Source organism: Rhineura floridana, chromosome 6 (assembly GCF_030035675.1).
Source record: "Rhineura floridana isolate rRhiFlo1 chromosome 6, rRhiFlo1.hap2, whole genome shotgun sequence".
NCBI lineage: Eukaryota > Metazoa > Chordata > Lepidosauria > Squamata > Rhineuridae > Rhineura > Rhineura floridana.
In genome coordinates, this window is record NC_084485.1 from 15446859 (window position 1) to 15474721 (window position 27863).

Consider the following 27863-nt stretch of genomic DNA (forward strand, 5'->3'; position numbering starts at 1 on the left):
GGTCAGAGGAGCAGTGGGCAAAGACGGGAGCTTGCAAGCTGGCAGTCCAGCTATTACAGGGCTTCTTTCAGTGAGTACCGGGGGGGGTACCGATGCTGTCTTGAGGGATGTTGGAACCAATCACAAGAGAGTGTTTGATAAGCTGGGTGTATTGGTGGAGGGCGCATTCTTCCAACGGGGGGGGGAGGGCATCAAAAAAGTTTTTTGGAGGTGGGCACAGGCATGGTGGCAGCGTACCACATAAGAGAGCAATAGCTTCCAGCAGGTGCCCACAGTAGCTGGCAAAGCAGTTTTCTGTTAAGGTGGTACCTGCAGAGGGAAAATACTACTTACCAGCAGCAATTCTTGTATCCCAGTCTATTCCTTTGAAGGGGCTTGTTCTGGCATGAATGGAGCCAGAAGTCCCAGACACATCCTGAACCAAAGGGATACCTCAAATAAAAATAAAATCAGTGGCACAAATAATGCAAATAATGTTTGGGATTTCCACCTTGTATTTTGATGTAGACAGCCATTGTGCTCAATGGCCACATCCAGAGTCTGGGGCGCTACGCCTTCATTCTGCACTGTTACCAACCCAGTCACCCAACATTTCCTGTGGAAGTATTGATCAATGGTGGACGTATTTGGCAGGGTAAGTGTTCCCTGGTTTGTGGAGTTCATCATTGAGGCATGGCAGGAAGTAGTTTTAATACTACACTAAGCATCTTTTGCATATAAACTATCCAGATTCAAGGCTGATGCTTCCTACAACGTTAGCAGCAAAGTGTGTGTGGGGGAGAGTGTTGTAGCCCCCCCAGATGTTGCTGATCTACAACTACCATTATCCTTGGCCATGCTTGCTGGGATTGATGGGAGATGTAGTTTAGCAACATCTGGAGGGCCAGAGGATTCCCAGGTCATGGAACTAGAAGGTCACGGAAGGGCAAGAAAGACTGAACAGCCAACAGTGCAATGTGGCTGCAAAAAAGGCAAATGTTATTTTAGGCTGCATTAACAGAAGTGTAGTTTCCAAATCACATGAAGTCCTAATTCCCTTCAATTTGGCACTGGGTAGACCTCATCCTGAGTACTGCATCCAGTTCTGGATACTACACTTTAAGAAGGATGCAGACAAACTGAAATAGATTCAGAGGAAGACAGCAAGGTCAAGGGACTGGAAACAGAGCCCTATGAGGAGAGTCTGAAAGAACTGGGCATGTTTAGCTGTGAGAAGAGAAGACTGAGGGGAGATATGCTATCACTCTTCAAGTACTTGTCACACAGAGGAGGGTCAGGATCTCTTCTCGATCATCCCAGAGTGCAGAACATGGGCTCAAGTTACAGGAAGCCAGATTTCGACTGAACATCAAGAAAACTTCCTAACTGTTAGAGCGGTGCGACAGTGGAACCAATTACTTAGGGAGGTGGTGGATTCTCCAACACTGGAGGCATTCAAGAGGCAGGTGGACAGCCACCTGTCAGGTTTGCTTTACGTTGGATTCCTGCGCTGAGCAAAGGGTTGGACCCGATGGCCTTATAGGCTCCTCCCAACTCTGCAGTTCTATTATTTGATGATCCTGCCTTAGAACAGATTTATTTTGGCAGAAGCTTTCATGGACTAGAGCCCACAACAAAGGAGCTGTCCTGAAGAAGGATGGCATCAGCTCTACCATTTTCTGCTAAGGTTTCTGTGCAACAGCCTTCCCCTACCTGGTGCCCCTCCAGATATTTTTGAGTACAACTTCTGTCAGCTCCAGCCAGCATCGCCAGTGGTTGGAGACAATGGGAGTTGTAGTCCAAAGATTCTAGAGGGCACCAAGGTGGAGGAGGCTAACAGCATAAGAAGAGCCTGCTGGTTCAGGGCAGTGGCCCATCTAGTCCAGCATCCTGTTCTCACAGTGGCCAACCAGATGCCCATAGAAAGCCCATAAGCCGAGCCTGAGTGCAAGAGCACTGTTCCCTCCTGTGGCTTCTGGTGTTCAGAAGCATGCTGCATCTGACTATGGTGGCAGAGCACAGCCACCGTGGCTAGTAGCCGCTGATAGCCTCACTCTCCATGAATTTGTCTAATCCTCTTTTAAAGCCATCCAAGTCGGTGGCCATCACTGCCTCTTTTGGGAGTGAACTCCATAGTTTAACTGTGCTGTGTGGAAAGAGTGCTTTCTTTCTTTTGCCTGGCTGCTATAGAACATAAAAACTTTGTGAGATGACTGCAGCCAAAGGGGAATGCTTCCAACGTACAAATGCAAAATAAGGGAGACTTCAGTTGACTTTGTGACAGGAACTTTCCGGCTTTTTCTTTTCTTTTCAGGACAAGCTAATGCTACTTTCTGCCCTCATGGATATGGCTGTCGAAGTCTGGTAGTTTCAGAAAACCAGATTGTCTTGGACATTACAGATAATGACCTGAATGTGATCATTCGTGTGCCAGAGGATAGGCATCTTTGGCTGGTATGTTCCTAGCTTCCTTTTGTGTGTGTGACACATCTGTGAGACTGACTGGAGTAACTAATGGGAACATTTAAAATAGGCTCTTCCGTACTTGCACAATAGCATGCCTTTATTTGGAGTGAAGAAGGCATCTTTTACTGATAGGTTAGCTCCTCCTCCCACTTAGGAAAGGCAAGGCAAGGAATATGTGAACTAGCCTGGATCTCCTTTTGTGGTCTTGCCTGGATCTTCTGATTCCTCCTCCAGTTTGTGACCTGCCTTTGCCCAGGACAAACCTTCAGTTTCTCTCTCTCTGCATATATGTAATTATTGCATTCTTAAACTTGCTTCTCCTTTAAGCCTTTATCTTCCTCTCTTTTCTGGTAACCCTGGTGTGTGTGTGGGTGTGTGTCTGCTCTGCTTTCAAAGAATATGTTTTAAAAAAATATTTTTCCTTCACTCGTTCGCTTCTCCTTACCTCTAGCAAGGCAAATGCTAAAAAGGAAGAGGTCCAGCATGTTATCATGTTGAAATCCACCAAATCATCAAAGAAACGTAGGTTTAGGTTTATTAAATTTGTATATTCTTCCCACTAATAAATCCTGAGCCAATTTACAAGCAAGTACATACAGCTTGCTGCTGGCACCAGAGGACCTCCTCCTTTGAGCATCCACTGTGCCATTGTTCTCTCTAGACAGGAGTGATCTCTCAGCCCTTCTTCCACATTAGGGCCCACTAATACCAATGCCTGTCACCATAGCAGCCATACTGCCGATCAAGGTTCAGTCACAAGGTTCCTCCACTTCAATGAGTGCTGTTTTGGAGGACTCTGCAAGAAACTCCTATAATTCTGAGCAGAGACTGCATGTCCTCTTTCTCCTTCAGAGGTGAAATCAGTCCTGATCTAGAGATGGAGGAGGCCCTAGCCACCAATGTGTCCACATCAGCTGTCACCAACATAGCTATCAAGCTTTTCCTTCTTCTCTCGCATAAGTTAAAGGCATTAGCCAGCATTCAGTTGTATGCAGAAAGTTAATAAGTACTCTGATGGGATGATTTACCTAAGTCCTGGTTCATGCACTTAGTGTGCTGGCACTGTGCTTTGCAAGATGGTGAAACAGCCATGTCCTGTTCCCCTCCACCACTGAGAGAGCATCATGTATGATGAGAGAGTTCCAGACAGGTTTCTGATTTACGTTGTCTTTGTCCAGGAAGGAGACTGCCTAATTGCACAGATGTTCCAATTGCATGGGATACCCATGTCATAGCTGGCATTATCTGCAAGCATTGGCACAGAGAGAAACCACAGATTTGTGTAATCCAATTGGTTGTTTGCCATTTGAAGTTGTTTTCTTTCTGATTTTAGGACTATGTCCTCGTGGTTCCTGAAGACAGTTATGGTTCCAGTTACCTTTCAGAGGAACCGCTGGACAAATCCTATGATTTCATCAGCAACTGTGGAGTCAACAGCTTCCATATCAAGTGAGAGATGAAATGGACCCCATTTTGCAACACTGCAAATCAGGAATGGGGAACCTTTGGCCCTCTAGATGTTGATGAACTGCAACATCCATCATCCCTGGCCATTGGCCATGCTTGCTTGGCTGATGGGAGCCCTAGAGGGCTAATGTTTCCCCTCTCCTGCCAAGTAATACAGTCTAAGCCCTGTCTTGTGCTCTGGGTAACTCAATGAATACATCTGGAATTTTAACTTTAGCATCAATTCCCAGCATTGATGTGAAATTTACTCATCTAACAGTGTAGTGGCCAGTCCCTTTACTTCAGTTGGGTAATGGCTTCCCTTAATTTCCAGTTTCATCAGCCGTCCTTTGAGTCAGTGCTTGTGTATATTCTGTATGTTTACATTATTTAAATATTTAGATTATTACATTTATGTCCCACTTTTCCTCCAAAGAGTTCAAGTTGGGCTGAGAGACAGTGACTAGCCCAAGGTTACTGAAGGAACCTTATGGCCGAGCAAGAATTTGAACCCTGGTCTCCAAAGTCCCAGTCTGACACTCTAACCACTGTGCCACACTGGCTATATACATGCGACTTAGCTGCATGACCGAGAACCTGATAACTGGCACATAATCAGGGTACACTACAACAACAGCCTGGTGTCGCCAGACTCCCAGCTTTAATCTTTATGCTTCTAGCCCTTATTTTTGCAAAGAGAAGCTGCAGAATGCCTACAAATTTTAGTTACTGAATTAAATTTGTGGACAGTGTACTCTTATGAGAACCAGTGCATGACCTTCTTTTTCTCTCTGCAGCCCTGTGACATCCTCCAAGTTCTGCCAGGACTCTGCCATATCAATCTCTCTTTTTTACAACAACGGGGCCCAGCCTTGCCATTGCCATGATGCCGGAGTCATGTGGAGCCAGTGCGAGCCATTTGGTGGCCAGTGTGCTTGCAAGTCAAATGTCATCGGGCGAGAGTGTTCCCGCTGTGCTACTGGCTATTGGGGTTTCCCCAACTGCAGACGTGAGTCTCGCCTTCTCTGGGGTGGGAGGCGAAGCTTTGCCTTTCAGAACTGATGTGCGTGGCATGCCAGGCCTGATGTGCATGTCATACAGGTTCTATTTCCAGACTTGCCTACCCAGACATAGGTATGTTCCTATATCAATATTACGTGACTGGGTCGGAAGCGGAATACCAGGCTATGGGTTTGTTTGTATCCTTGTGTTTCAGTGGGAACTTGGGGGCCTGTTTTGAACACAGTGATTTTCTTCTGTAGGACTGTTATGGAATTATATCCATGCATGATATTAAATTAGATCAAAAAATCAATGTGAAATTTGCCAGAAGGATGCATGAATGGGAGATGGTTGAAATTAGTAACCGACTCGCAAACGCTTCAGGCAAGATACACATGGCTGCTGCATTCCAGCATAGCATCATACATGTGTATTCATGCCATGGGAATTAATTGCAGACCTGTTCCCCGGAAGAACTACATTGCAAGAGAACATGTAAATATTCAGTTGCCCATTTTATGCATTGTGCATCTGAGCGTTCCAAATTTTGAAACAGGAGCCTAACACTTAATTCTGTGACCATCAGTGGTCAATCTGTGTACACAGAAATAAAAATCCTCAGTCCCTCCAGATTCAGCAGTGTTCCAGGCCATCGTTCTCTGGCCACTACCAGAATAGGCATCCTGCCTCACCATTCCTTTCTTACCATTAGCAGCCCCAACAGATCCTGCTAATCTGCTATTGGCTGAGGTGGTCTTTTATATAACAAGAACAATAAATGAGCACAGCAGTTGTTGTTTCTCCAGCTTTGCTTCTGCTTTAAGTCTAATGTCTGGGAAATATATATACACACAAAATACTCTTCTAACTTGGCCCAGAGTGCCTGTCCAAAATTTATGAATGAGGCTTGTGTGGGCAAGGTGAATCTGTTATGCGAGGTGCAACTAAACAGCTTTCAGAATATCATTGGAAATATCTTGGAGTTTCAGATGCATTCCAAGATCCAGTAGACAGACAGATGTTCTGGGCTTAATATGTGTGTGTGTGTGTGTGTCTGTCTTTGTGATATGCACCTGCCTGCTTTCACTTGCAGCCTGCAACTGTGGAAGTCGCCTATGTGACGAACTGACAGGACAGTGCATCTGTCCACCACGCACCATCAAACCAGAGTGTACTGTCTGTGAGCCCCAGACCTTTGGCTGTCACCCACTGGTTGGCTGTGAGGACTGCAATTGTTCCCGTCCTGGGACCCAAGATCTGGCAGGGCCAGGATGTAACGTAGACAGTGGGCAGTGCAGGTGGGTAATGGTGGGCACTACTTCCTTGCATAGCAGGGTGCCAGCTGCAGCGGCATCTGAATATCTTTCTGTGATGCCCTGTTTTATAAATGAAACCCATGCAGCCAGTTGATGCTTTTGGCCAACTCTGGTTTTGACCGGCTATCAAAGTTGGACTGTGGAAGAGTGTAAACTCTGTGCAGGGCCACATTTTGTTGGCCTCTTCCCCCCCCCCCCCGGGGATTGTCCTGGTTGTACAGGACTGGTCTCTAGCACACCCTACAGCAGGGGTGGTAGTGGTGGGTGCTTGGCCATGCTAGGTTTGTGGCTTTCTGCTTCCCAGTCACAATTATGAAGGTACCTTTAGTGCAGGCGTGGGAAACCTTTGGCCCTCCAGATGTTGCTGAATTACAACTCCCATTATCCCTGGCCATTGGCTATGCTTGCTGAGGCTAATGGGATTTGAAGTTCAGCAACATCTGGAGGGCCAGAGGTTCCCCACATCTGATTTATTGGTTATGTTCAGATGTCTCAACTTGTTAGAACTCTGAGTGTACTTCAAGTCTTATCATTTTGGAAAGATTGATTCATTCATCTACTTGATTGTCACTTTGACCTATTAGTCTAAAACGCCTTGAGCCACTTCTGCATTCAGCCTTTGCCTCCCAAAAAACTATTCACAGCCACTTGTAGCGGTTGGCTGCAGCGTTTATTTACTGAATTAAGGAACAGTGCCATCCTTTTTTGAAGCAAAACTAGCCTTTGCTTGCTGGAGATACATTAACTAAGCTAGCAGAACTTTAATAGGATGCTGCTGGCCGCCCTAGAAGGGATAGGAGAATAAAATCAAAACAAATATTTAAGGATTAAAAACACCAAAACTCATTCTGGATCTTTATGAAATTTTGCAAATCTCGCCTTAAATGTAGCACTAGTATATGGTGCACATGGCATGAGTTAAAGAGAAGACATTAATCTCCCACATGTAAAGGATCTTCCTTGTTCCATTTTCAAAATGGTATTATTTGCCATGGTGGCTAAATGGAACGTCCATCTTGAGAGACAATGCATCAGATAAATAAGAATAAGAGAGTGCTGTTGCCTTCATAGACTGCTTGTAAGCTTCCAAGAAGCACCTGGTTGACCTTTATTCAAAACAAAGTGCTGAATTGGATGGATGCTTAATTCGATCCTGTAAAGCAGTTCATGTGTTTTCATGTATGCTTGTTCTGGTTTCAAAGTGCAGGACTTAAGAGGTATGGTTCTTGAGAACCAAACAAAAGTCTCTTTGGCTTGTCTGGCACTAGAGATGACAATAATGCTGGGGAAAACAGAAGGGAGTAGAAAAATAGGAAGACCAAGCAAGAGATGGATTGATTCCGTAAAGGAAGCCACAGACCTGAACACAAGATCTGAACAGAGTGGTTTATAACAGATGCTATTGGAGGTTGCTGATTCATAGAGTCGCCATAAATCGTAATCAACTTGAAGGCACATAATAAAGCAACAACAAGAACAGATGTCATAGTCATTATTGCTAAGTTACATAGTTGAGAGACACGGCACAAGAGATGTATAAACCCTGCAAATATAGTCCTTTGAATTGGCTGAGTTAATTCAGCCTTCCCTAACTTAGTGCCCTCCAGATGTTGAACCTAACCCCCATCATCCCAGATCTTTGGCCATGTTGGCTAGAACTGATGAGAGTTGTATTCCCAAAACAACTGGAGGGCACTAGGTTGGGGAATGAGGAATTGTATTGAATCCCTATATTTGCAGGCTGAGTTTGTTCAATGTGAGTTAGAAGCTAGCTGGAAAACAACAACACATGAAACTTGTCTCTCCTAGATGCAAGCCCAACATAGTAGGACGTCAGTGTGATCTCTGTGCCCCGGGCTATTATGGCTACCCAAACTGCAGGAGCTGCAACTGCCACCAAGCAGGGACAAAAGCAAGTGTGTGTGATCCAATCACTGGGGAGTGTCACTGCAAGGTTAGTCTGATAACATTGGCGTTTGCTTTCCTGCCTGCCTCTCAGAACTGGGCTTCTGGGTAAAATGCTGTTGAAGGGACTGGTACAGAATTGTGGGAGGCATCCTGTTAGTGCCTTCATTGCCCAGTACGATCAAACAGAATAAAACCATCTGCAATATGAACGCGTGGTCATCGCTTAGCTCTTCCCTTAGCGAATAATGGGCTTTTCCATTGTGGTGGGGATTATGTCTTCACTGGCTTCTGTTAATGAACTGGTGCTGACCAGCACAACTCCACTGAAACAGTTAGTGCTGGAAAGCAGCGCTCTGTGAGTGGGAACAAAAGTGTTATTGAAGCAAAATACTTGGTTATGGAATGTGATTTTGGGCCTGGAGTCGTGAGGCTTGACTCAGTTTGTATCAGGTTGAAAATTCTTTCCTAAAAGGTAGCCATAAGTCAGGATTGACTTGAAGGCAGTGCATGTCCATTTTTTTAAAGTACATCCCTTCGTACAAGACTGAAGGGCTACTTTTCAAATAAGCAAATATAAACCCACCTACACTTTGGGGCAACAATGGAAAAACATGCCTGCAATCCATCACTGAAAAAAACGTAGGTTTCACTTTTTGGTTAGTTAACAGTTGATAAAGTTTGTGAAAACCTTCCAAACCAGCACCATGAGCTTGACCCATAAATTGCTGTAGGGCAGACAAGCCCTTAAAAAGCAAGCAAGAAGAATTTTACTGTACTATGGAGTGATCGCAACTGACACACAAAGCAATATAGCCCCTCCTGACAGTGGTGTTGCTGTCGCTTCCTGAGAGGCTGCATGGCAGCAAATAGGATGGGGCTGCACGGGCACACCAGCAGAGCCAATCCAATACTCCCACTGGTGTGCCTGCACAGCCTTGACTTTGCTGATGCCATAGCTGGGCTCCTGCACTGTCCTGGTAAGCAGCACCAGCACTGCTATTGGGAGGATGGGCATCATGGCACCTTGACAGCTGCTCTTGAAAAAGACTCAAGGTCTTTTCCATATGGAACAAAAACCCCTGATTATATGGTCATGTGACTGAACACACTACAGAAGAGTATACCTCTCCCCTGTGTAGGCTTATAGTGGTGTCCCATGACTGGCAATTTCGTGCTCCTTGGATGGAAGAACCCCCTCTTCTGTTTCCCATTTCCCTTCCTCTTTTATTCACTAGGTTGGTGAACAAATGTGAATGCTGCTTTTTATCTGTTTTTATCTGTTAAATCTTTACAGGAAAATGTTGAAGGTCCAAGGTGTGACCAGTGTCACCTGGGGACCTTTTCTCTGGATGCCAGCAACCCCAAAGGCTGCACCAGGTGCTTTTGCTTTGGGGCAACAGACCGCTGTCACAGTGCTGAGAAGTACCGTGTAGAGGTAAATGCGTGGGCTGAGGCTTTGCGGGAGCAGCTGCAACTGATGCTTTAAATCGTATCTTGAAGGAGGTAGTGGGGATGGCATCCCTTCACCCACTGAGCACTCACAGTTCCCTAAGTTTAGTCTCAGATTCACAGAACAGCAAAAGATGTACCGTGGAGTGGAATCTTGCATTAGCATCAGCAGAATGATTAGCAAAAAGGCTAAAGTGTCTTTTTAACCTTTTCTCGATCCTTGTTAAATGAATGATTGATTGTTTCCCAATCACTCAACCACTGAGCCATCTCAACATGGAACTATAATGTAGGACACTTCCTGCAAATCCCCATCACATCCAAAAATGCTCCCAAGTCAGAAAATACGTTTTGTATGATGTCGCAGCAAAAGAGGAGCCTGCTAAGATCATCAGACAGGTGTCTTCAGGAAGTCCTCAAGCAGAGCATTCTTTGCAGTATCTGGTAGTTGGGATATACTGCCTCTGAAAATGGAGTTTCTATTGAACTCTCATGCTGTTAGTCAACCTCCATAATGTTATCTAATCTAATTGTTTTATTGTGTTTTAATTATGATGCATTTTCTTTTGCTTGCAAGCTACCCAGGGAATATATATTGATGGGCAGCTATACATACAAAGTATGTGAAGGAATACTTTGTTTTGTCTATCCTGAATCTCTGTCCTGAAACCTGACCTGCAGCCTATGATTCATAGGATCTTACAGAATTATAGATATGGAAGAGAACTGAAAGATCTGAACAAGGGTACGCACCCCATACCATAATAGGTTAGTGCTGAAGAACTAGAAAAGTATTCCTTTGCAGTGTTTCCCACACTTTTTTATTTTTTTGTTGTTGGACTACAACTCCCATCAGCCCCAGCCAGCATGGCCAATGGTCAGGAATTATGGGAACTGTAGTCCAGCAACAACAAAAAATAAAAAAAGTTTGGGAAACACTGCTTTACAGCATTCAACCTCCCCCCCCCAGATAAATAAATATGGGCTGTATCTGAAATCTTGTACCCTAAAGCTGAAGGCATTTCTATGAAAATAGGTTAACCTGAGAGTCAATTTTCACAGAAATGCTTTCAGCTTTAGGGTGCAAGATTTCAGATATAACCTATATTTATCCAGGGCGGGGAAAGGTAAAAAGTGAGGAATACTTTTCTAGCTGTTCTGCACCAACCTATTACGGGTCATGAGAGATATATTTTTATTATTTTTTATTTATTTATAGCCTGCCCTTCCTCTAAAAAAGGAACCCAGGGTGGCAAGATATATAATATACGCCATCCTATCTGACATAAATGTTGGGCACAGCATTAATTTGGAGAGACAAATTGCAAGGCTATGATTTAGTCTGACTTCCTGGAAAGCGTTAGAAGCATCTGGGCAGTCTTGCATGTCTGTATTTTCCGGTCTAGACCTTTCTGAAGTATTTGAGAGATATTTCTCCACCTGTCTCCTAGTTTATGGACATGCGTGGGTGGAGTTTGTTAAGCGGAGACCGTCAGGAGGTCCCCACCTTGGTCAGCTTGGAAGATGAGATTGTTCGGGCTGATCTCCGAAATTTTCCAGAGGCCTTCCAGGAGCTTTACTGGCATGCTCCCAGCTCCTACCTTGGAGACCAGGTAAGTGACACTGACCCTGGCAGGATGCAGTCTCCTCCGGGCCCTTAGAATTTTTTTCAAAGCGTTGCACTGCCCTGATGTTCAGGGGGCCAAATTCTATTGTCTGAGACAGATTCTAGACGCCCAAGTACCATATGATTTAACTGTGTTTTTTATTCTATATGTTGATCCATAATGGGAAACTCCAACCATCTCCCAGACAATCCAGGGAGACTAAAAGTTGGTCCTTTAAAATGTTGTCTACAGCTTGGTAATGAACAACAAGCTCCAGTTTTCAGAATGTTATAATAAATAACAAATTTTATTTGTTAGTCGCCCATCTGTCCGAGTCAACGGACACTCTGGGCGACGTACAGCAGTTCAAATACAATAAAACAATATACAATCAACAAATCACAACAGCAACATCAATTTATCTAAAACCATCTTTCAATTAATACACCATAAAACTAGTCCACCCCAGAAATCCCATAGGCCTGCCTGAATAGCCAGGTCTTTAAGACTCGGCAAAAACCCATCAGGGAGGAGGCAGGTCGAAGGTCAAAAGGAAGGGAATTCCAGAGGGTGGGGGCCACAATTGAAAATGCCCTCTCTCTGGTCCGCACCAGCCTAGCTGTTTTCACCGGTGGGACCGAGAGAAGGTCTTGTGAGGCTGATCTTGTTTGGCAGCATAATTGGTGATACTGGAGGCATTCCTTCAGATAAACTGGGCTGAAACCGTATAGGGTTTTAAAGGTCAATACCAACACCTTGAATTGGGCCCGGTAAACAACTGGTAACCAGTGTAGATCTACCAACACTGGGGTGATATGATCCCGGCAACGGCTCTGCTTTATCAAGCGTGCCGCCGCATTCTGTACCAGCTGCAATTTCTGGACCGTTTTCAGGGGTAACCCCACGTAGAGCACATTACAGTAGTCTAAACGAGAGGAGACCAGGGCATGTATCATTCGTGGGAGCAGATGTACAGGAAGGTAGGGTCGCAGCCTCTGTATCAGATGTAGTTGATACCAAGCTGCCCGGCTCACTGCCGAGACCTGAGCCTCCATGGACAGCTGGGAGTCAAGAATGACCCCTAGGCTGCGGACCTGGTCCTTCAGGGGTAATTTCACCCCATTGAGCACCAAGTTTAAATCTCCCAACCTTCTCTTGTCACCCACAAGCAACACCTCGGTCTTGTCGGGATTTAGCTTCAGTCTGTTCTCTCCCATCCATCCACTTACGGACTCCAGGCATTTGGACAAGGCATTCACAGCCAACTCTGGTGAGGACTTAAATGAGAGATAGAGCTGAGTGTCATCCGCGTATTGGTGACACTGCAGCCCAAAACTCCTGATGATGGCTCCCAGCGGTTTCATATAGATGTTGAATAGCATGGGGGAGAGGATAGAACCCTGTGGCACTCTGCAATTGAGAGGCCAAGGGTCTGAAACCTCATCCCCCAATGCTACCCGTTGTTGCCTACCGGAGAGATAGGAACGGATAGAATGTTGTTGTATTTCAAGTGGATTTTAATTGAATTTAAAAAAAATTGAATCAGTGTATACCCTGCTCCGACAGCTGGTATAGCACAGTGGAGAGGAGAGCCTGGCTGGGAGTCCAGAGTCTGTGAGTTCAAATCCCCGCTCGTGTCTCCTGGTGTCAAGGGCCAGCTAAAGATCACCCCCACAGTGAGTGGCTCAGGGGTTACGTGCCCTGCCACCTGTGGAGCCGTGAGCAAGCTGCATAGTCTCAAGGAGCCCAGTTACCCCCCAGCTGGCAGTTGCGGACAAGGAAGGGGCTGGCTTGTGCAGCTGTGGCAAGCTGAGCAGGCCTAGCCAGCTGGGGAGGACTAGCCTCAGAGGGAGGCAATGGTAAACCCCCTCTGAATACTACTTACTATGAAAACTCTATTAATAGGGTTGCCATAAGTCGGGATCGACTTGAAGGCAGTTCATTTCCATTTCATACCCTGATCCAAATTTGGGGAAATTGATGTTTTAACAGATTTTCATAAAATTCACATTGAGGGATTCTGGATCAGTAGGCATGCATCTACAAGCTCAATTTTCCAAATCTTTGGGATACTTAAATCTCAAAAATAGCAAAATCATTTTTAAAAAGCTCTCCCACCCTCCAGTTGTGGCAATCCAGTGGTCCACCCTCTCTGTCCATTAGGAGGCAGGCTTTTTATCAGAAGAAAGAACAACCACCATTAGAGCAAAGCAAACCCACTCACCTCTTTTTGAAAGAGAGAATGAAAGAATCATTTTGAGCAAATTTCTTGTCATCTTAATATTGAAGATAGATATGAGAAATGCAGACATGAAAAATGCAGGCGATCTGCCTAGCTGCCTACCATTCCCTTATGTCAGTGGGCTATATTCACCCTCTACTCATTTAACTATATCTGTGTTGTTGCCTTGTTTTGTAAAACACTCCCAGACCAGAAAAATATCAAATGTCAAATTCATACTGAAGCATTTTAAGTACTCCAAATAAGCAGATTTGCACAAAGTGGAATGCTTTGCAGAGATCATTCTGCGCTGATGTTAACTTTGGCTTGGACCCTTCATTTTTGGAGTTGGAAATTTAAAAAACTCTGAGTGTAACATAATCTTGTGGTTTGCCTCCAGTTGCAGGTTTCCTCCTATGGTGGGTATTTACGCTATGAGCTGCACTCGGACACTCGACGTGGTGATGTGTTTGTACCGATAGAATCCCGACCTGATGTTATCCTCAAGGTACAGTTTAAGTTGCCATTTCTACTTGAGCTAAACAACACTCCACTAAGCAATACTTCCATTCAGTGATTTATATGTACTTTTTCTTTCTTCCTTTCCTAGGGAAACCAAATGAGCATTATGTTTCTTGAAAGCGCCTACCCTGTCCCTGGGGAAGTCTATGAAGGGCAGCTCCAACTTTTGGAGGTAAGTTCAGATTCATAACGCCACACAGGAGCTTGAGCCTGTTGGGCAAGGAGCCATTTTTTTAAAACTGCTCTGATTGCTACAGGATGATAGATGAAAGCAGCGTCCTTTCTGTTCTGCTGTAGCATTATTTGCCTTAGAATCTGGAAGTGTTTTGGTGTTAGAACCTAAAAAAGACTCTAAACTGTGGAAATAGGATGGTCCTTTTTGGATGTGTTTTGTTGTTGTTGTTATGTGCCTTCAAGTCCATTACAACTTATGGCGACCCTATGAATCAGTGACTTCCAAGAGCATCTGTTATAAACCACCTAGTTCAGATCTTGTAAGTTCAGCTCTGTAGCTTCCTTTCTTGTTTGGCCTTCCTCTTTTTCTACTCCCTTCTGTTTTTCCCAGCATTATTGTCTTTTCTAGTGAATCATGTCTTCTCATTATGTGTCCAAAGTATGATAACCTCAGTTTCATCATTCTAGCTTCTAGTGATAGTTCTGGTTAATTTGTTCTAACACCCAATTATTTGTCTTTTTCGCAGTCCATGATATCCGCAAAGCTCTCCTCCAACACCACATTTCAAATGAATTGATTTTTCTCTTATCCATTTTTTTCACTATCCAGCTTTCACATCCATACATAGAGATCAGGAATACCATGGTCTGAATGATCCTGACTTTAGTATTCAGTGATACATCTTTGTTTTTGAGGACCTTTTCTAGTTCTCTCATAGCTGCCCTCCCCAGTCCTAGCCTTCTTTGTGCTTATAAAGGACTATTTTCCACATGTGGTTTGTGGTGGTAAAAGGAAAGAGTCTCTGTGGACTAGTTGCCCATCAGTAATCCATTGGATTTGGATAAGCTTTTTGGCCTTCTCTTAAGAGGTGGAAAAAACAAACATGTTTGCAAATGGTAAAGCTTCAATATTCAGACTAAAAGGAATTTGATGTTTCAGGGGGACCTTGATGTGGTTAAGGGAGCCATGATTCTGCTAATGTTAAAGTGCAGCGCTCTTTTCTTCCATAGGATAACTTCAGGCACACTGAGACACACAACCCCGTGTCTAGGGAAGAGCTGATGATGGTTCTGGCTAAGCTGGAGCAGCTGCAGATCCGGGCTCTCTTCTCCCAGATCTCATCTTCTGTGTCCCTGCATCGGGCGACACTTGAGAGAGCAACAGAGACTGGCGGGGGCCTCCAAGCCAGCAACGTGGAGCTCTGCATGTGCCCAGCCAATTATAGAGGAGATTCTTGCCAGGTACAGAAAATGCAGGACTCTGCTCATGCCATAGAGCTAGGAATTGCTCCTCCCGAAATACATTCCTTTCACCTGTAAGCAGATCAGATGTGCTTCATTATATTGCTATTTATAGAGGATAGGTCTGTCAGTGGCATGGCTGTAAAACCTCCAGATTCAGAGACAGTGTGCTACTAAATGCCTGTTGCTGAGAAACAACAATAGGAGAGGGCTGCCTCCTTCAAGCTCTACTTGTGGGCTTCCCAGAGGCATCTGGTTGGCCAATGTGGGAGGCAGGATACTGTTCCAGATGGGCCATTGATCTGATTAAGCATGGATCTTCTTCTGTTCTTACATTGTGGGTGCATTAACCTTGTTGTGAATAGTGTGGGAAGGGACTCCTTGCTCTTGCTTCCCCTCTCTTGTATAGGGAAATGCCTAAGATCCATGGGAACAATTCAAGTAAATGAAAAAAGGATAAAGGTTGTCCAGACCTACATGCCTGGCCATCCACATGGGATGTACACAGTTCCACGGAAGTCAAGGGATGTAACTGTGGGCCCAGGTCCAGAAACAAAATGGTTGAAGGTTCAAGAGTGCTCTGGGGAAACAAGCGAGGCAGGAGTAGCCTTGGGAAATTCTGTGTGTGTTGGTTTCTAGGGTTCCTCATTATTGCTGCCCTGGGTTCATATCACATATGGTATCTCAAGTTCACACTGCACCATTGCCCATCAACCTGTGAAAGTAAGCTGGCTTTCTCAAAGTGATATGATAAAAACCTTTTTTTCCTGGATTTGCATCATAGTGAATTTCAACATGGGGAACTTTTACAACAACAATAGTACTGATGTTGAATGTGCAAACATTTACAGTCCAATACTTTGTATGTGTTCTAGAAAGTAGCTCTCGAGTTCAAGTATGCATAGGATTGTAGCCTTAGTTGTGGCTGATAATACTGACAGCTATTTTCCCTTCCGCAGGTGGTGTATCATGCACCTTTGCACATACGCTGTGGTTTGCATTTAATAGAAAAACTATAATTAGTTATCTTAGCAAAATTAGAGCTTGGAAAAGTTACTTTTTTGAACTACAACTCCCATCAGCCCAATCCAGTAGCCATGCTGGCTGGGGCTGATGTGAGTTGTAGTTCAAAAAAGTAACTTTTCCAAGCTCTGGCAAAGCTTCCTAAAGTTTGGCACACGGAAGGAAGCGTGCCAAACACAGTTTGTCAAAATCTTTTCCCACTCCTGAGTCATATGACACAATCAGCCAAACAGAAAGACTTTTTCAAAAGGTTTCAGATAAGCAACGAGCTGAGTAATTCAAAGGAGAATTCTGTTAAGTGACCAGCCAGCATCCTTGCTACAAATATTTGATGTAGATGCAACGCATATTATCTCTTTCTTTGCAATTAGGAATGTGCTCCAGGCTATTACAGGGATACCAAAGGTCTCTTCCTGGGAAAATGTGTTCCATGTAATTGCAACGGTCATTCGGATCGGTGCCTTCCGGGGTCTGGAATATGCTTTGTAAGTAAAAAGAATGCTTGTCAGTTTACCAAAAAGATTTCTCCTTGTGTTATTTTACAAGTCTGGATTTGTTTATATCGGGGTTGGGCATCCTCCCTATTTGTTGCCATCCATTGGTTTAGACTAGGGTGCTTTTTCTCCACTAAGAAAGCAGAATATTTGAAGAAAGATGTTTTTGCCAAAGGAGTTAGTAATATGGAGGAATAAGATGGAAGAGGAGAGAAAGCAGAAGGGAGGTGCTTAATAAACTGAACTGAGTACCAAGGCCACAGCAGCATGATGGATGCAAAGAATCTGCACATTTACAGGGCTGTGAAGAATGCATTAAAAAATCCAGGAGAGCATGGACAGGATTTAGAAATGTGTTATGTCATCTAGGATTCCATTTCAAGAATGACCCTCTTTAGTCACACTGTTGAAGGAGGAGGGAGGACATGTCAGACCATAACCATTGCTAAAGTTCTGCTGCATGTGGGAGGCAGTCAAGCTCCAACAGAGTTGAACGGACACTTCCTACTCTGGCCAGTTGGGTCAGTGACTAGGACACAGTCGCCCTCTGTATTCCTGTTCAGTTACGTTGGTTAGATTAGAACTTCTCCCATGCTGTAAATTGTGGGTGGGGAAGCTTTTTAGCCCAGCAGGGGAGATGGTGACCAAGGAAGGAGGCCTGACAGGCCACATATGGCCCATGGCCGGAGGTTCCCAGCCCTGCTCGAGATGGTTGACATCTACCTCTCAGTCCTGTAGAAAAGAAATGCAAGTCTCTCTGCCCGTTGCCAGACCCTTTTTTTGTAAAGGCACAGCCAGATTTGTGCAAGAAGGCCATGATGACAAAAACTGCAACTGCTCTATATGCTAAATGAGCTTCACTTCTTCTCTCTACAGAACTGCCAGCACAACACAGAGGGAGATCGCTGTGAAAAGTGTAAGGACGGTTTCGTGGGGAACTCTTCACTGGATGGACCTCTGCAGTGCATAGGATGCCCCTGCCCTCTTTCGGTTGCATCTAACAAGTGAGCCTCTTTTGCAAACCTTTTCACCCTGGTTTCTTTGCCTCATGTTGGCTGTGTTGGAGCTCAATGCTGAAACATGGTTTAGCAGTATATGGACAAGCCGCAGTGAGTCCAAGTGAAGTGCCACTCTCCCTCCTCTTCATGCACAGAGAAGAAAGGAGAACTGCTGAGATTAGTTTCAGTTTCACTGACTCTTGGCCTAGCACTACCTACAAACCTGTTTGAAACAAACTGTGGTCAGTTTCAGAATAAGTCAATGTCAGCTTCTGAGTTGGGAAGCTGTGTTGTTAAACTAGCCAGAGTTTGATTTGGGGCTGCGTTCAGACATGCAGTTTCCCTCCCCACCCCCTGCATATTGAACTGAGGAGCACTGTACTGTGTGCCTTTTTTAATGTTTGAATCTGTTACGAACGTGGCTTCATAAGGACACTTGCTGCAGAGTCTTGGACGTATGTGCCCTTTCAGATTTTATTTGTTTTTGTGAAAGTATTTCAGGGATCAGGTGTAACTATGTCTTGGCCTAACTTTTCTTAGGAAATGCTAATGGCTTCTCCCTCTTTGTTTTTCATCTCAGCTTCGCCATTGGATGTGTCCACAAAGGCTCTACCACTCAGTGTCTCTGCAAGCCGGGTTACGCTGGAGTTTCATGTGAACGGTAAATAACAATTTATATAATGGATCTCTCACCTTGTGTTGCCTGGGTCATTATAAATAAATTGTAAGTAAATAAATAATCAGAATCATTTGGGACAGACATGAGGAGAGGGATGAGAAGGGGCTACCGCGTGCCTACTAATTATTCAGTCCTTCACTGAGCAGAGGACTGGGGACCTCAGCCAACTCCTGCACAAATGTACCACCAGCAGCTCCCTAAGCCGGTGGTTCCTGAACTTCTTTCCCTCCATGGACCACTAGAAAATTGCTGAGGGTCTTGGTGGACCACTTAATGATTTTTCTGCCTGTTGCGGCAATTGTTATTCCATAGAATTCAAATTGCAGCATAAGAAATGAAAGAAGCAATGAAATACAATTAAAAGTTAATCTATGAATATTCTGTGTGATGGATGTGATGCCTCCCATCTACAACCACAAATCCACAGACATGCCGCAGACCACCTGAATGAAGCTTGCGGACCAGTGGTGGGCCATGGACCACGGGTTGAGAATGCCCACCCTGAACCTTTCTTTTTTTCTTTCCTTCCAAAGGTGTGCTCCAGGTTACTATGGGAACCCTTTGGTGATTGGCAGCTCCTGCCAGCCTTGTGACTGCAGTGGGAATGCTGATCCCAACATGCTCTTCAGTGACTGTGACTCGTTGACAGGATTCTGCACAGGATGCATGTACAACACGGCAGGCCCCCACTGTGAAGTGTGCGCCCCAGGTTTTTACGGCGATGCGGTGCTGGCAAAGAACTGCACTCGTAAGTGTGCCCAGAGCTGGGAACTAGCTGTACACCTAGGTACATGTGTGAATATTGAAAAGCAAGTTGTACAGAATCATAGAACAGTAGAGTTGGAAGAGGCCTATAAGGCCATCAGTGCAGGAATCAACTTAAAGCATAGTCTGGCTTGATGTAAAGCAGTTTCCTGTGTTCCATCCCACTGTGGCTTGCAAGGAAGCCTTCTTGTACCCAGCAGGTCAGACCAGGCCAGGAGATACTACTAAGTGACAACAGCAAAATCTTTTGGGTCATTCTTACTAGCTAGAGAAACTAGGGACCTCCTCTCTGTGGCCATAGGCTGCCTTTGTTTTGAACTGCTGTCATCATCTTCACAGGACACGTAGCTGGATGTGTGAGCAACCTTTAGCATTGGTTGTTCACTCCCCAGCATCTCCAGATGGAAGATTGTAGACAGAAGTGTATTCTCACACAAAGAAATGTAGAAAATGGGAACAATTTCTAATAATAATGTGTGGCGTTTTTAGGTTTCATAAGCCTTGCAGTGTTTTGTATGAAAGCAGAGTTTAAAAATACTTAAATAAATAAAACCTCATCCTACAGAAACAAAATACACTCCCCGTTCCATTGGTGAAAGAAGAGGCCTTCTACCAGCTCACATGCCAGACATGCTCCTTTTCAAAGTATTTGTCTATAGCATTAGTATGCAGACTTTTTTTCTACCCAGAATCCGCCATTAGGTGCCCTAATGTGAAACATAGGATCCATTTTTAATTTTTTTAGTCTATATGTTTGTCTTTCTTACTTCTTCCTTTCTCTCTCTCTCTCTCTCTCTCTCTGTTTTTATCCTTCTCCATTTTTACTTTCTGTCTTCTTTTTTCTGGTTTTCCCTTTTACTACCACTGACTTCTCCCCCCCACCCCCTGGAAAACTAGTGATTTGTTGAATTCTAATGCAGATTTAACAAGCGTCATATGAGTAATTGACTGTGGCTGCAATCCTGAAGCCAGCCAAAGACCAGCATTGGGCCATTGAGTAAAAGTGCGGGTGCCACTTCACGGCTGGAGAGGGAGGCCTACTATGGCGAGGGCACTTTTGCCAACAGGGACTCCCTCAGACACCCATGGGAAGCTTCAAAGGCATAGATGCCCTGCTGGTGATGGTGACCAAAATGTGGCATGTTTGTTTATTTATTTATTTCGTATATTTGTATGCCGCTTTTCATCACCCGGTGACCTCACTGTTGAGGGAGAATGCTGATCTAGAGGAACCCAAGGCCCTCATACCCCTGACATGCTAGCAAACTGGTAGTCTTGGAGTGGCACAGCTAACTCATTATATTCAATGGGGGGAGGCAGGGAACAGAATGGAGGGGGAGAGGAAAATCTGCCTCCACCTCCCACCCTGCCCACAAGTAGCTGGCAGGGCTTTGGATGTGGTGGTTGCTCTGCCACATATTCTTCCCCACCACCATCACCTCCAAAGGAAACTGTGTGTTTGGCCTGTGACGTTCATTTAATCATCAGGCCTGTTGGAAATACATTCTGGCTTTCCCTGATCTTTGACAGTAAGGTAAAATACAAACGAACAGAAATACCTAGCTCATAATTTTATTTATAAATATTTATATTGCTGTGCCCCCTATTATAAGTTTATTCCTGTTTGTATTCTCACTACACATAATGATTTTTTTAAAAAAACTTGGTTCCTTTTTACCCTTGTAGAATGTACCTGTATGTCCTGTGGGACCGACTCATGTGACCCTAGAACTGGCCAGTGTCACTGTAAACCTGGAGTGACAGGTCAGCACTGCGACCACTGTCAGGTAAAATGAATTGGGCCCCCCAAATATTCTTTCTTCACTAACTTGTGCAAACATATGCAGCGTTTTGTTGCTTGCTCCAAATTGTGGCCTTAGTGCAGAGATATAATAGTCTGAATTCGCTACATGTACACATTTATATGTAATTAAAAATGCATCATCTTCTGTCTACCCATATGCACAGCACAACAGAACTCGAAGACTTTATCACGCTTTACTCTCATTGCTCATCTCCACTAATGGTAACCCAAAACTCTTACGCTGGTGAAGTCTAAATATGCATACAGCTTTCTAAGGATTGTGGCCGTTGATGTCATATATTAACTAATGGTATACCAACACCTCCGTGGCGCAGAGTGGTAAGCGGCGGTAATGCAGCTGAAGCTCTGCTCACGGCCGGAGTTCGATTCCAACGAAAGGAGGAAGTCGAATCTCCGGTAAAAGGGGTCAAGGTCCACTCAGCCTTCCATCCATCCGTGGTCGGTAAAATGCGTACCCGGCATATGCTGGGGGGTAAAGAAAGGCCAGGGACGGAACTGGCAATCCCACCCCATATATACGGTCTGCCTAGTAAACGTCGCAAGACGTCACCCTAAGAGTCAGAAACGACTCGCACTATAAGTGCGGGGACACCTTTACTTTTTTATACCAACACATATACCATTTTAGATTGGTCCCTTTAGTGCAGGCATTGAATCCAACAGTTACGTTTACATATAACCATCAGTAAACATGGAGATGACTCTTACCCATCACATTTCCTGCCTTTTGGGATAAGCAGGTATTGGTCCAATTTTCTGAACAAATACTTTAAGTTATTTTTATTTATTTAACTTATTAGTTGAGTTTTAGAAGCATCTCAAAGAAAACTTACAAATAATAGTAAAATGCACAATACAGTGAAAACAAATAATTAAAAACAAAGACCAGTGCAAGGTAGTCGAACGATAGAAACCAACCCTTCAAATGGGTTAACCACCAACAATAGCCCCAAATGAAAAAAAGAAGATACCGCCAATTGCTGCAAGGAAAACAATAACAATCAAATGGAGAGGAAATAATCAGAGGGATCATGACAACAGAGGAGCCAACTCTGAAGAAGTGAACACAGTTGTGCCTGCCACTTAAAAGATGGAAGCTCACTCTGTCTTTTTTCCTTTAGGAAGGGCACTATGGCTACGAAACGTGCTTGGGTTGCCAGAGGTGCGACTGTGATATTGGATCTGTGAGCACAGACTGTCATGCCCAGAATGGCCAGTGTAATTGCAATCCAGGAGTGAGTGGCTCCCGTTGCCAGCAGTGTACCCCTGGCTACTGGGGGTTCAGTGCAAATGGCTGCTTAAGTGAGTCCATTTTAATCACTATTAAGCATTGGTACTATTCTGACCTTTATTGCTGAGGTCAAAGAGGAAAGTATAGACTTTAAAGATTAGTTGATGAACAGGGCTTGGCATGCTAAATGGCAGCATTCACTGAGATATCCTGTAAGTGGCACCATCTAGGTGGCCCAGTTAGTGATGAAGGGTACACAACTTGTAGCAGTCTTTCCACAGACACACAGAGGCTGCATTCAGACAATCCTCCAAGCCATAGTTTGGACCAATAACAAGTCCTGGTTTATGTGCCATCTCCTCCCCCTCTCCTTCTATGCGCTGGCATGGTTTAATGAGTGACTTCCTGGTTTGATCAAACCATAGTTTACCATTGCAACTGAGTGCAGCAAACAATGGTTTGATCATACTATAATTTGCCTGCAAACCGAGATGATGAGCAACAGTTTAATCCTGTTTTGTTGTACTAGTTTTTGGGCAAACTGTGGTTTCATCAAACTTGGAAATAGTTCATTAAGGCATGCACACAGAGGAGGGAGCACTTGAGCACAGGGCTTGTTCCCACTATTTGGAGGATAGTCTCAGCATAGAAACAGTGCCCTGTGAATGGTCCAAGATCCAGGGATTCCTTCTTTCATACAGTATATAGGAGCAGTTCTTAAGACAACAGTTTCATTGTCTTAAGAGTAGCAAAGAGATTGGACTGTTTATTGTGGTTTCATGTTCTGTGTTTTTTCAATTCATGTTTTATGTGAAGGGTGTGATTCTACTCCAAAATGATGAGTGGAGGTGGTAGTTACTCTGCAATGATAAATACAGGATAAGAGGATGTCACCTTGTGAATGTGTCTCGAGTCACGACCGCTTTGCCTTTCACTGTTCCCCTGCCAGAATGTCAGTGCAAAGGAGGATCCTGTAACCCACGTACAGGAGAATGCACCTGTTCCAATGGCCTGACTGGGAAGCAGTGCGACACCTGTATAAAGAAGCATGAGATCCCTGTGGTAGATGGCCCAGACAACATGAGATGTGAAGGCTAGTCTTTTGCTTTGGTCTTCTCCCTTCCCTGTCCCATGTTCTTTGGTCCCAGTCATATCTGTTCAGCAGCACTGTTTCTTTTTGCAACTGTCTCTATTCCAGATAACGTTGGTACTGTGAAGGTTACTGGGAAATGCTACATGGCTCTTTTAGTGGTGGTTCCTTTTGGGGGGGAGGGGCAGGAGCAGACACAGCATTTCACGGAGGCTGATGGCCAGAAGGGACCAAAAAGGCATATAGAGTCCAACCTGCCTATCTTGGGGCAGAATCGCCCCATATCAGCTCATACAATAGACCAAAACATGCCACTACCAGACAGCAGAAGTGCCACGATGTATCCTGCAAAGCAGATAGCTTACAGAGTACTTGTGCAAGTGAGCTGAGCGGTATGCTACAAGTGACTTCCCCCCCCCCCCAAAAAAAACAGGCTGCCAAGGGCGTTAGCCAAATGGAAGTAGTTTGAGTCTAGGGCATTTGTCATTCTCTCCATGTTATGCTAGTGGAAGTTTGCCGTTACCCCCCAAAAGGTTTCCTTTCACCTCTGATAAAGGACTTCATGATAGCCTTATAGCTTTTAATTGCCTCTCGTTGGATAATGAATATAATCACCTAGAGATGTCATTGCTTGTTAGATTCTAAGTAGAATCTAAAAAATGTTTGCAGATCTAGGTTTTGTTTCAGAACCACACACATCATTGTGTTGGGACAGTGTTCTGAACTGTGCGATGTGGGTGTGAGGTTGAGCCCACCACAATTCTGCTGAAGATGGCACCTTTTAACTATTCTAGATAGGTTGACCAAGTGGCTGACCTTTGGGACAAACTGCTGTGTAAATTTTAGTCATTTTACAAGTGAGTTGAAAAAAAGATGGATCAGTTATATGTAGACTGCTAGCCTCTGGTCTTATTTTCATGGTTGCTCCTGAGACTCTGGGACTGCTAAGTGCTGCAACACAGGCCTAACTTGGTCAGTGACTCCCTTGCAGAATGCAGTTTCTTTAAGGATGATATTTAAGGATTGTACACTTAACTTTCCTCTCTCACTAACAGCTTGTGACAGCTGCGTGCTGCTCCTGCTGGAAGATCTTGAGAAGATTGAAAACGCCTTTCCTGCCATCAGACACCAGCTAACAAGCCTCAACTCTACCTCCATCGCATGGGCCCGTCTGCATAGCGTCAATGGCTCTATGCAAGCCATCACTGTAGGTGGAGCATCATCCTATTCCTTCCGCTCCTAGTTTTCCTATAGGGATTTGGATTTCAGTTTCACTTCTTGCTTTCTGTCCTCCTTACAGAGCCAACTCCGTGAGTATCAGAGGTCCCTAAACAGGGCTAGGCAGCTGGCTGATGAGCTGGAAGAGGAGAACACAGACTTTGTTCAGGATCTGAACGCACTTCAACATAAGGTGCAGAACATTTTTTCCTTGAGGTTAAATATCACTACCAAGCCATTAGGAACAGTTCAAAACAATACATCTTGTTCAGGGTAAAGCTAAAATCCTAGAACTGGCAGATGCAATGGATAAAAGTGATTTGTGCCTTCACCTTAGTTGAAGAAGCTAAGTATGGCAATCCATGGGTGATACCAATATTCTTTTGGAGATGGGACCACATAACGAACTTCCAGAACATTATTTCATACCAGGGAAGCAGTGGATGGTCTGAAGGGAACAGATCAACTCACAACAGTAATACGGCATTTGGAAGAGAAGCATCTCAAGCAAATGTGATTGCTTTTGGGCAAAAGATCGCAAAAGCTGCAATCCTGCTTCCCAATTTCATTGATTCTCCCCAGTGTCTTGAGCCTTTTTGGATCTCATCTAAACCAGCATTTTTGTTTTTTAGGCAACAATGACCCACAGGAAAGCAAATCAAGTAACAGAAAGCACAGAAGAGAACTACCAACAAGCAGAGAGCCTTGTTCTAGATATCACTAAAATTCGGAACAAAATTGATGGTGAGGCACAATCTGTAGCTTTGAGGTTTCTGTCTTCCTGCTTTGAAAAGGTGTCACTTGGGGAAACCCCAACGTGGCACCACCTGTGACAGACAAAAAACAATTTGAGATAACAACCATGTCGTTGTTCAGTAAGAGATCTGAGTATACTTTAATCAGGGTGGGTAACAAGTGGGCCCTTTACATTGTTGATCTGCAATTCCCATCAGCTGCAGCCAGCACAGTCGGTGATCAGGGATGATGGAAGCTGTAGTCCAGCAGCATCTGGAGGGCCACACGTTCACTGTGTCTCCTTTAAATGTTACCTTGCTTTGTGGGAGCCACTTTCCATGAGCAGCCCCTATGGCTAGAATAACATTTGAATGACACAATGGGGCAGGTGAGTGAAATTGTGTGGATCCCAACCACGTGACTGACATTGTGCTGATTATGTGGGAAAGACTCACATGACTGGCCCTCTCCTATGTTGTTGGGTTGAGACATTTAAACATTAACTCCAGCTGCACTGAAGCCATTCATAGAAAGGACACTCAGTGCAGCTAAAGGTAACATTCAAATGTCTCCTTTGGTCAAGGCACAACAACATGTTTTGTGTAGAGATGAATAATGACTGTATACTGTTAAGAGAAGCACTACAGCTACCTTGGAATAAGCAAGAGCAATGTAGTTTGTTTTAGCACACAAGGGACTTTACAACCCTTATTCAGCCTCCCAGTAAGCCTTGTGAGACGGGCCACTAAAGTTTCCATTTTACAGTGCAGGATAGAGCATGTCAAATGTAGGTTTCAAAAAGGGGGGAAAGTTTTAAAAACCCTTTCATTAGGAGGCACTGGCCATAGACCAGCATTACGGATTACTAGAGACCTCTGAGTTGCATGAAGAAGGAGATAATCAGAGCCCAAGGGCCACTTTGTCCTGTCATTTTCTTTCTCAGGCATGTACCTGAAAGTTGGTCACATAGCAAACACAATAACATGGGAAGCATTTCTGGCAAGCCTAATCTTGAGTGAAGATGTGGGTATGTTGAGCTCCTTCTGTAGCCTGGGGGCATTCCCATGTCTTACTTGTGAGTTGACACAGGTGTAAGTCTATCTCACATTGTGATCCCGCCCCCCAACCTGGCCACAGGCGTAGCATGGTAGTACTCACCTGTAAAAACATGGAATTGTAGGCTGCTCTAGGTATCTTGTAAGCCTTTTGCCTGCAGAAATTATTGAACAGACTAAAAAAAAAAGCTTCATTGGATGAGGCAGGGAGACTGTCTTGTAAAGTAGATAGATAAGAACTGTTATTTATTAATTTGGACAATGTATACTTTGCTTACATTTAAACAAATTTCTAAGAGGTTTCCAGCATAGGTTAAAACATTTCAAACATAAGATGAGGCCTGCTAGATCAGGACAAAGGCCCATCTAATCCAGCATCCTGTGTTCCCCGTGTCCTGTGGAAAGCCTGCAAGCATTCAGGGGCATTCTGATGCTGGAGGTAGTACATAGCCATCATGGTTGGTAGCCACTGATAGCCTTATCCTGACATGAATTTCTCTAAATCCCTTTAAGGCCATCCAAGGTGGTGGTCATCCCTTCATCTTGTGGTAGCAAATTTCATAGTTTTAACAATTCACCATGTAAATAAGTTTCTCCTGTTGTCTGTTCCAAATCTTCCAACATTCAGCTTAATTGGATGGTCCTGGGTTCTCATTATGAAAGAGGGAGGAAAAACTAATTAGAATTCGTGAGATATGAAGCTAAATTATTTCTGTGGTTCCATGTGTACAAAATTTCAAGAGTAATTTGGCACTCAACACAGAAGCTGACAATCGATGTGGAACCCTGCAATTACTGGTTTTCCTTTGGGGGGGGAAAACTACCCCTCATGTATGCAAATATATGTTTTGAATCGGACAGATTATTCTCAGTATGGTGTAGTCACTAGAGTGTTGGGTTTATTGGGTGAGGTAAACCCAGTTTCAGATCCCTGCAGTGTGCAATTATAAAGCTTGTTCGGGGCCTTGGACATGTCACTCTCAGTCTACCTTACCCCACAGGGTTATAGTGAAGATAAAATGAGATAAACCCATGTAAGTAAGTCTGAACTCTTTGGAGAAATGGTGGATTACAAATGTGTTAAAATAATAACAATAAAAGTGCTTTTCATGTGTTGTGTATAAAAGGACTAAATTTACTTGTTCACTTCATTTAAAAAAAAATCCTGGTTGGCTTTTTGTGTAGAACTTGTATGCCAGATGGAGACTTTTACCACTGCAAATGACAGCACCACCTCCACAGAAGAGTTCCGGCAGAAGATGGCTGAGGTAGATGCGATACTGAGGCATATGAAGGCCATGGATTTTAGTTTCCAAAGGGCAACAGCTGTTGAGGAACATGATGAAGCCCAGAAATGTGAGTATAGTAGAGATGGCAAACAGGCAGTCTATGTGTGGGGAGGGTTTGGCTGTTCCAAG

The 27863-nt window shown here is 44.3% G+C and overlaps 1 protein-coding gene across 2 annotated transcripts in view; it reads left to right on the forward strand.

Moving 5' to 3' along the window:
- The window catches only part of LAMA5 (laminin subunit alpha 5), a 255687-nt gene that overhangs the window by 192269 nt on the left and 35555 nt on the right, over window positions 1–27863 (forward strand). For both annotated transcript variants that reach the window (XM_061631076.1, XM_061631077.1), the window contains exons 31-52: window positions 508–634; window positions 2294–2433; window positions 3779–3894; window positions 4689–4900; window positions 5987–6191; window positions 8019–8163; window positions 9412–9552; window positions 11018–11179; window positions 13795–13902; window positions 14005–14088; window positions 15102–15332; window positions 16727–16840; window positions 17726–17853; window positions 18428–18508; window positions 19060–19274; window positions 20978–21078; window positions 22238–22418; window positions 23297–23440; window positions 24493–24644; window positions 24738–24848; window positions 25288–25399; window positions 27631–27801. In XM_061631076.1, coding sequence (XP_061487060.1) covers window positions 508–634; window positions 2294–2433; window positions 3779–3894; window positions 4689–4900; window positions 5987–6191; window positions 8019–8163; window positions 9412–9552; window positions 11018–11179; window positions 13795–13902; window positions 14005–14088; window positions 15102–15332; window positions 16727–16840; window positions 17726–17853; window positions 18428–18508; window positions 19060–19274; window positions 20978–21078; window positions 22238–22418; window positions 23297–23440; window positions 24493–24644; window positions 24738–24848; window positions 25288–25399; window positions 27631–27801 — 3181 coding nt within the window. The remainder of the gene's footprint in view (window positions 1–507; window positions 635–2293; window positions 2434–3778; window positions 3895–4688; window positions 4901–5986; window positions 6192–8018; window positions 8164–9411; window positions 9553–11017; window positions 11180–13794; window positions 13903–14004; window positions 14089–15101; window positions 15333–16726; window positions 16841–17725; window positions 17854–18427; window positions 18509–19059; window positions 19275–20977; window positions 21079–22237; window positions 22419–23296; window positions 23441–24492; window positions 24645–24737; window positions 24849–25287; window positions 25400–27630; window positions 27802–27863) is intronic.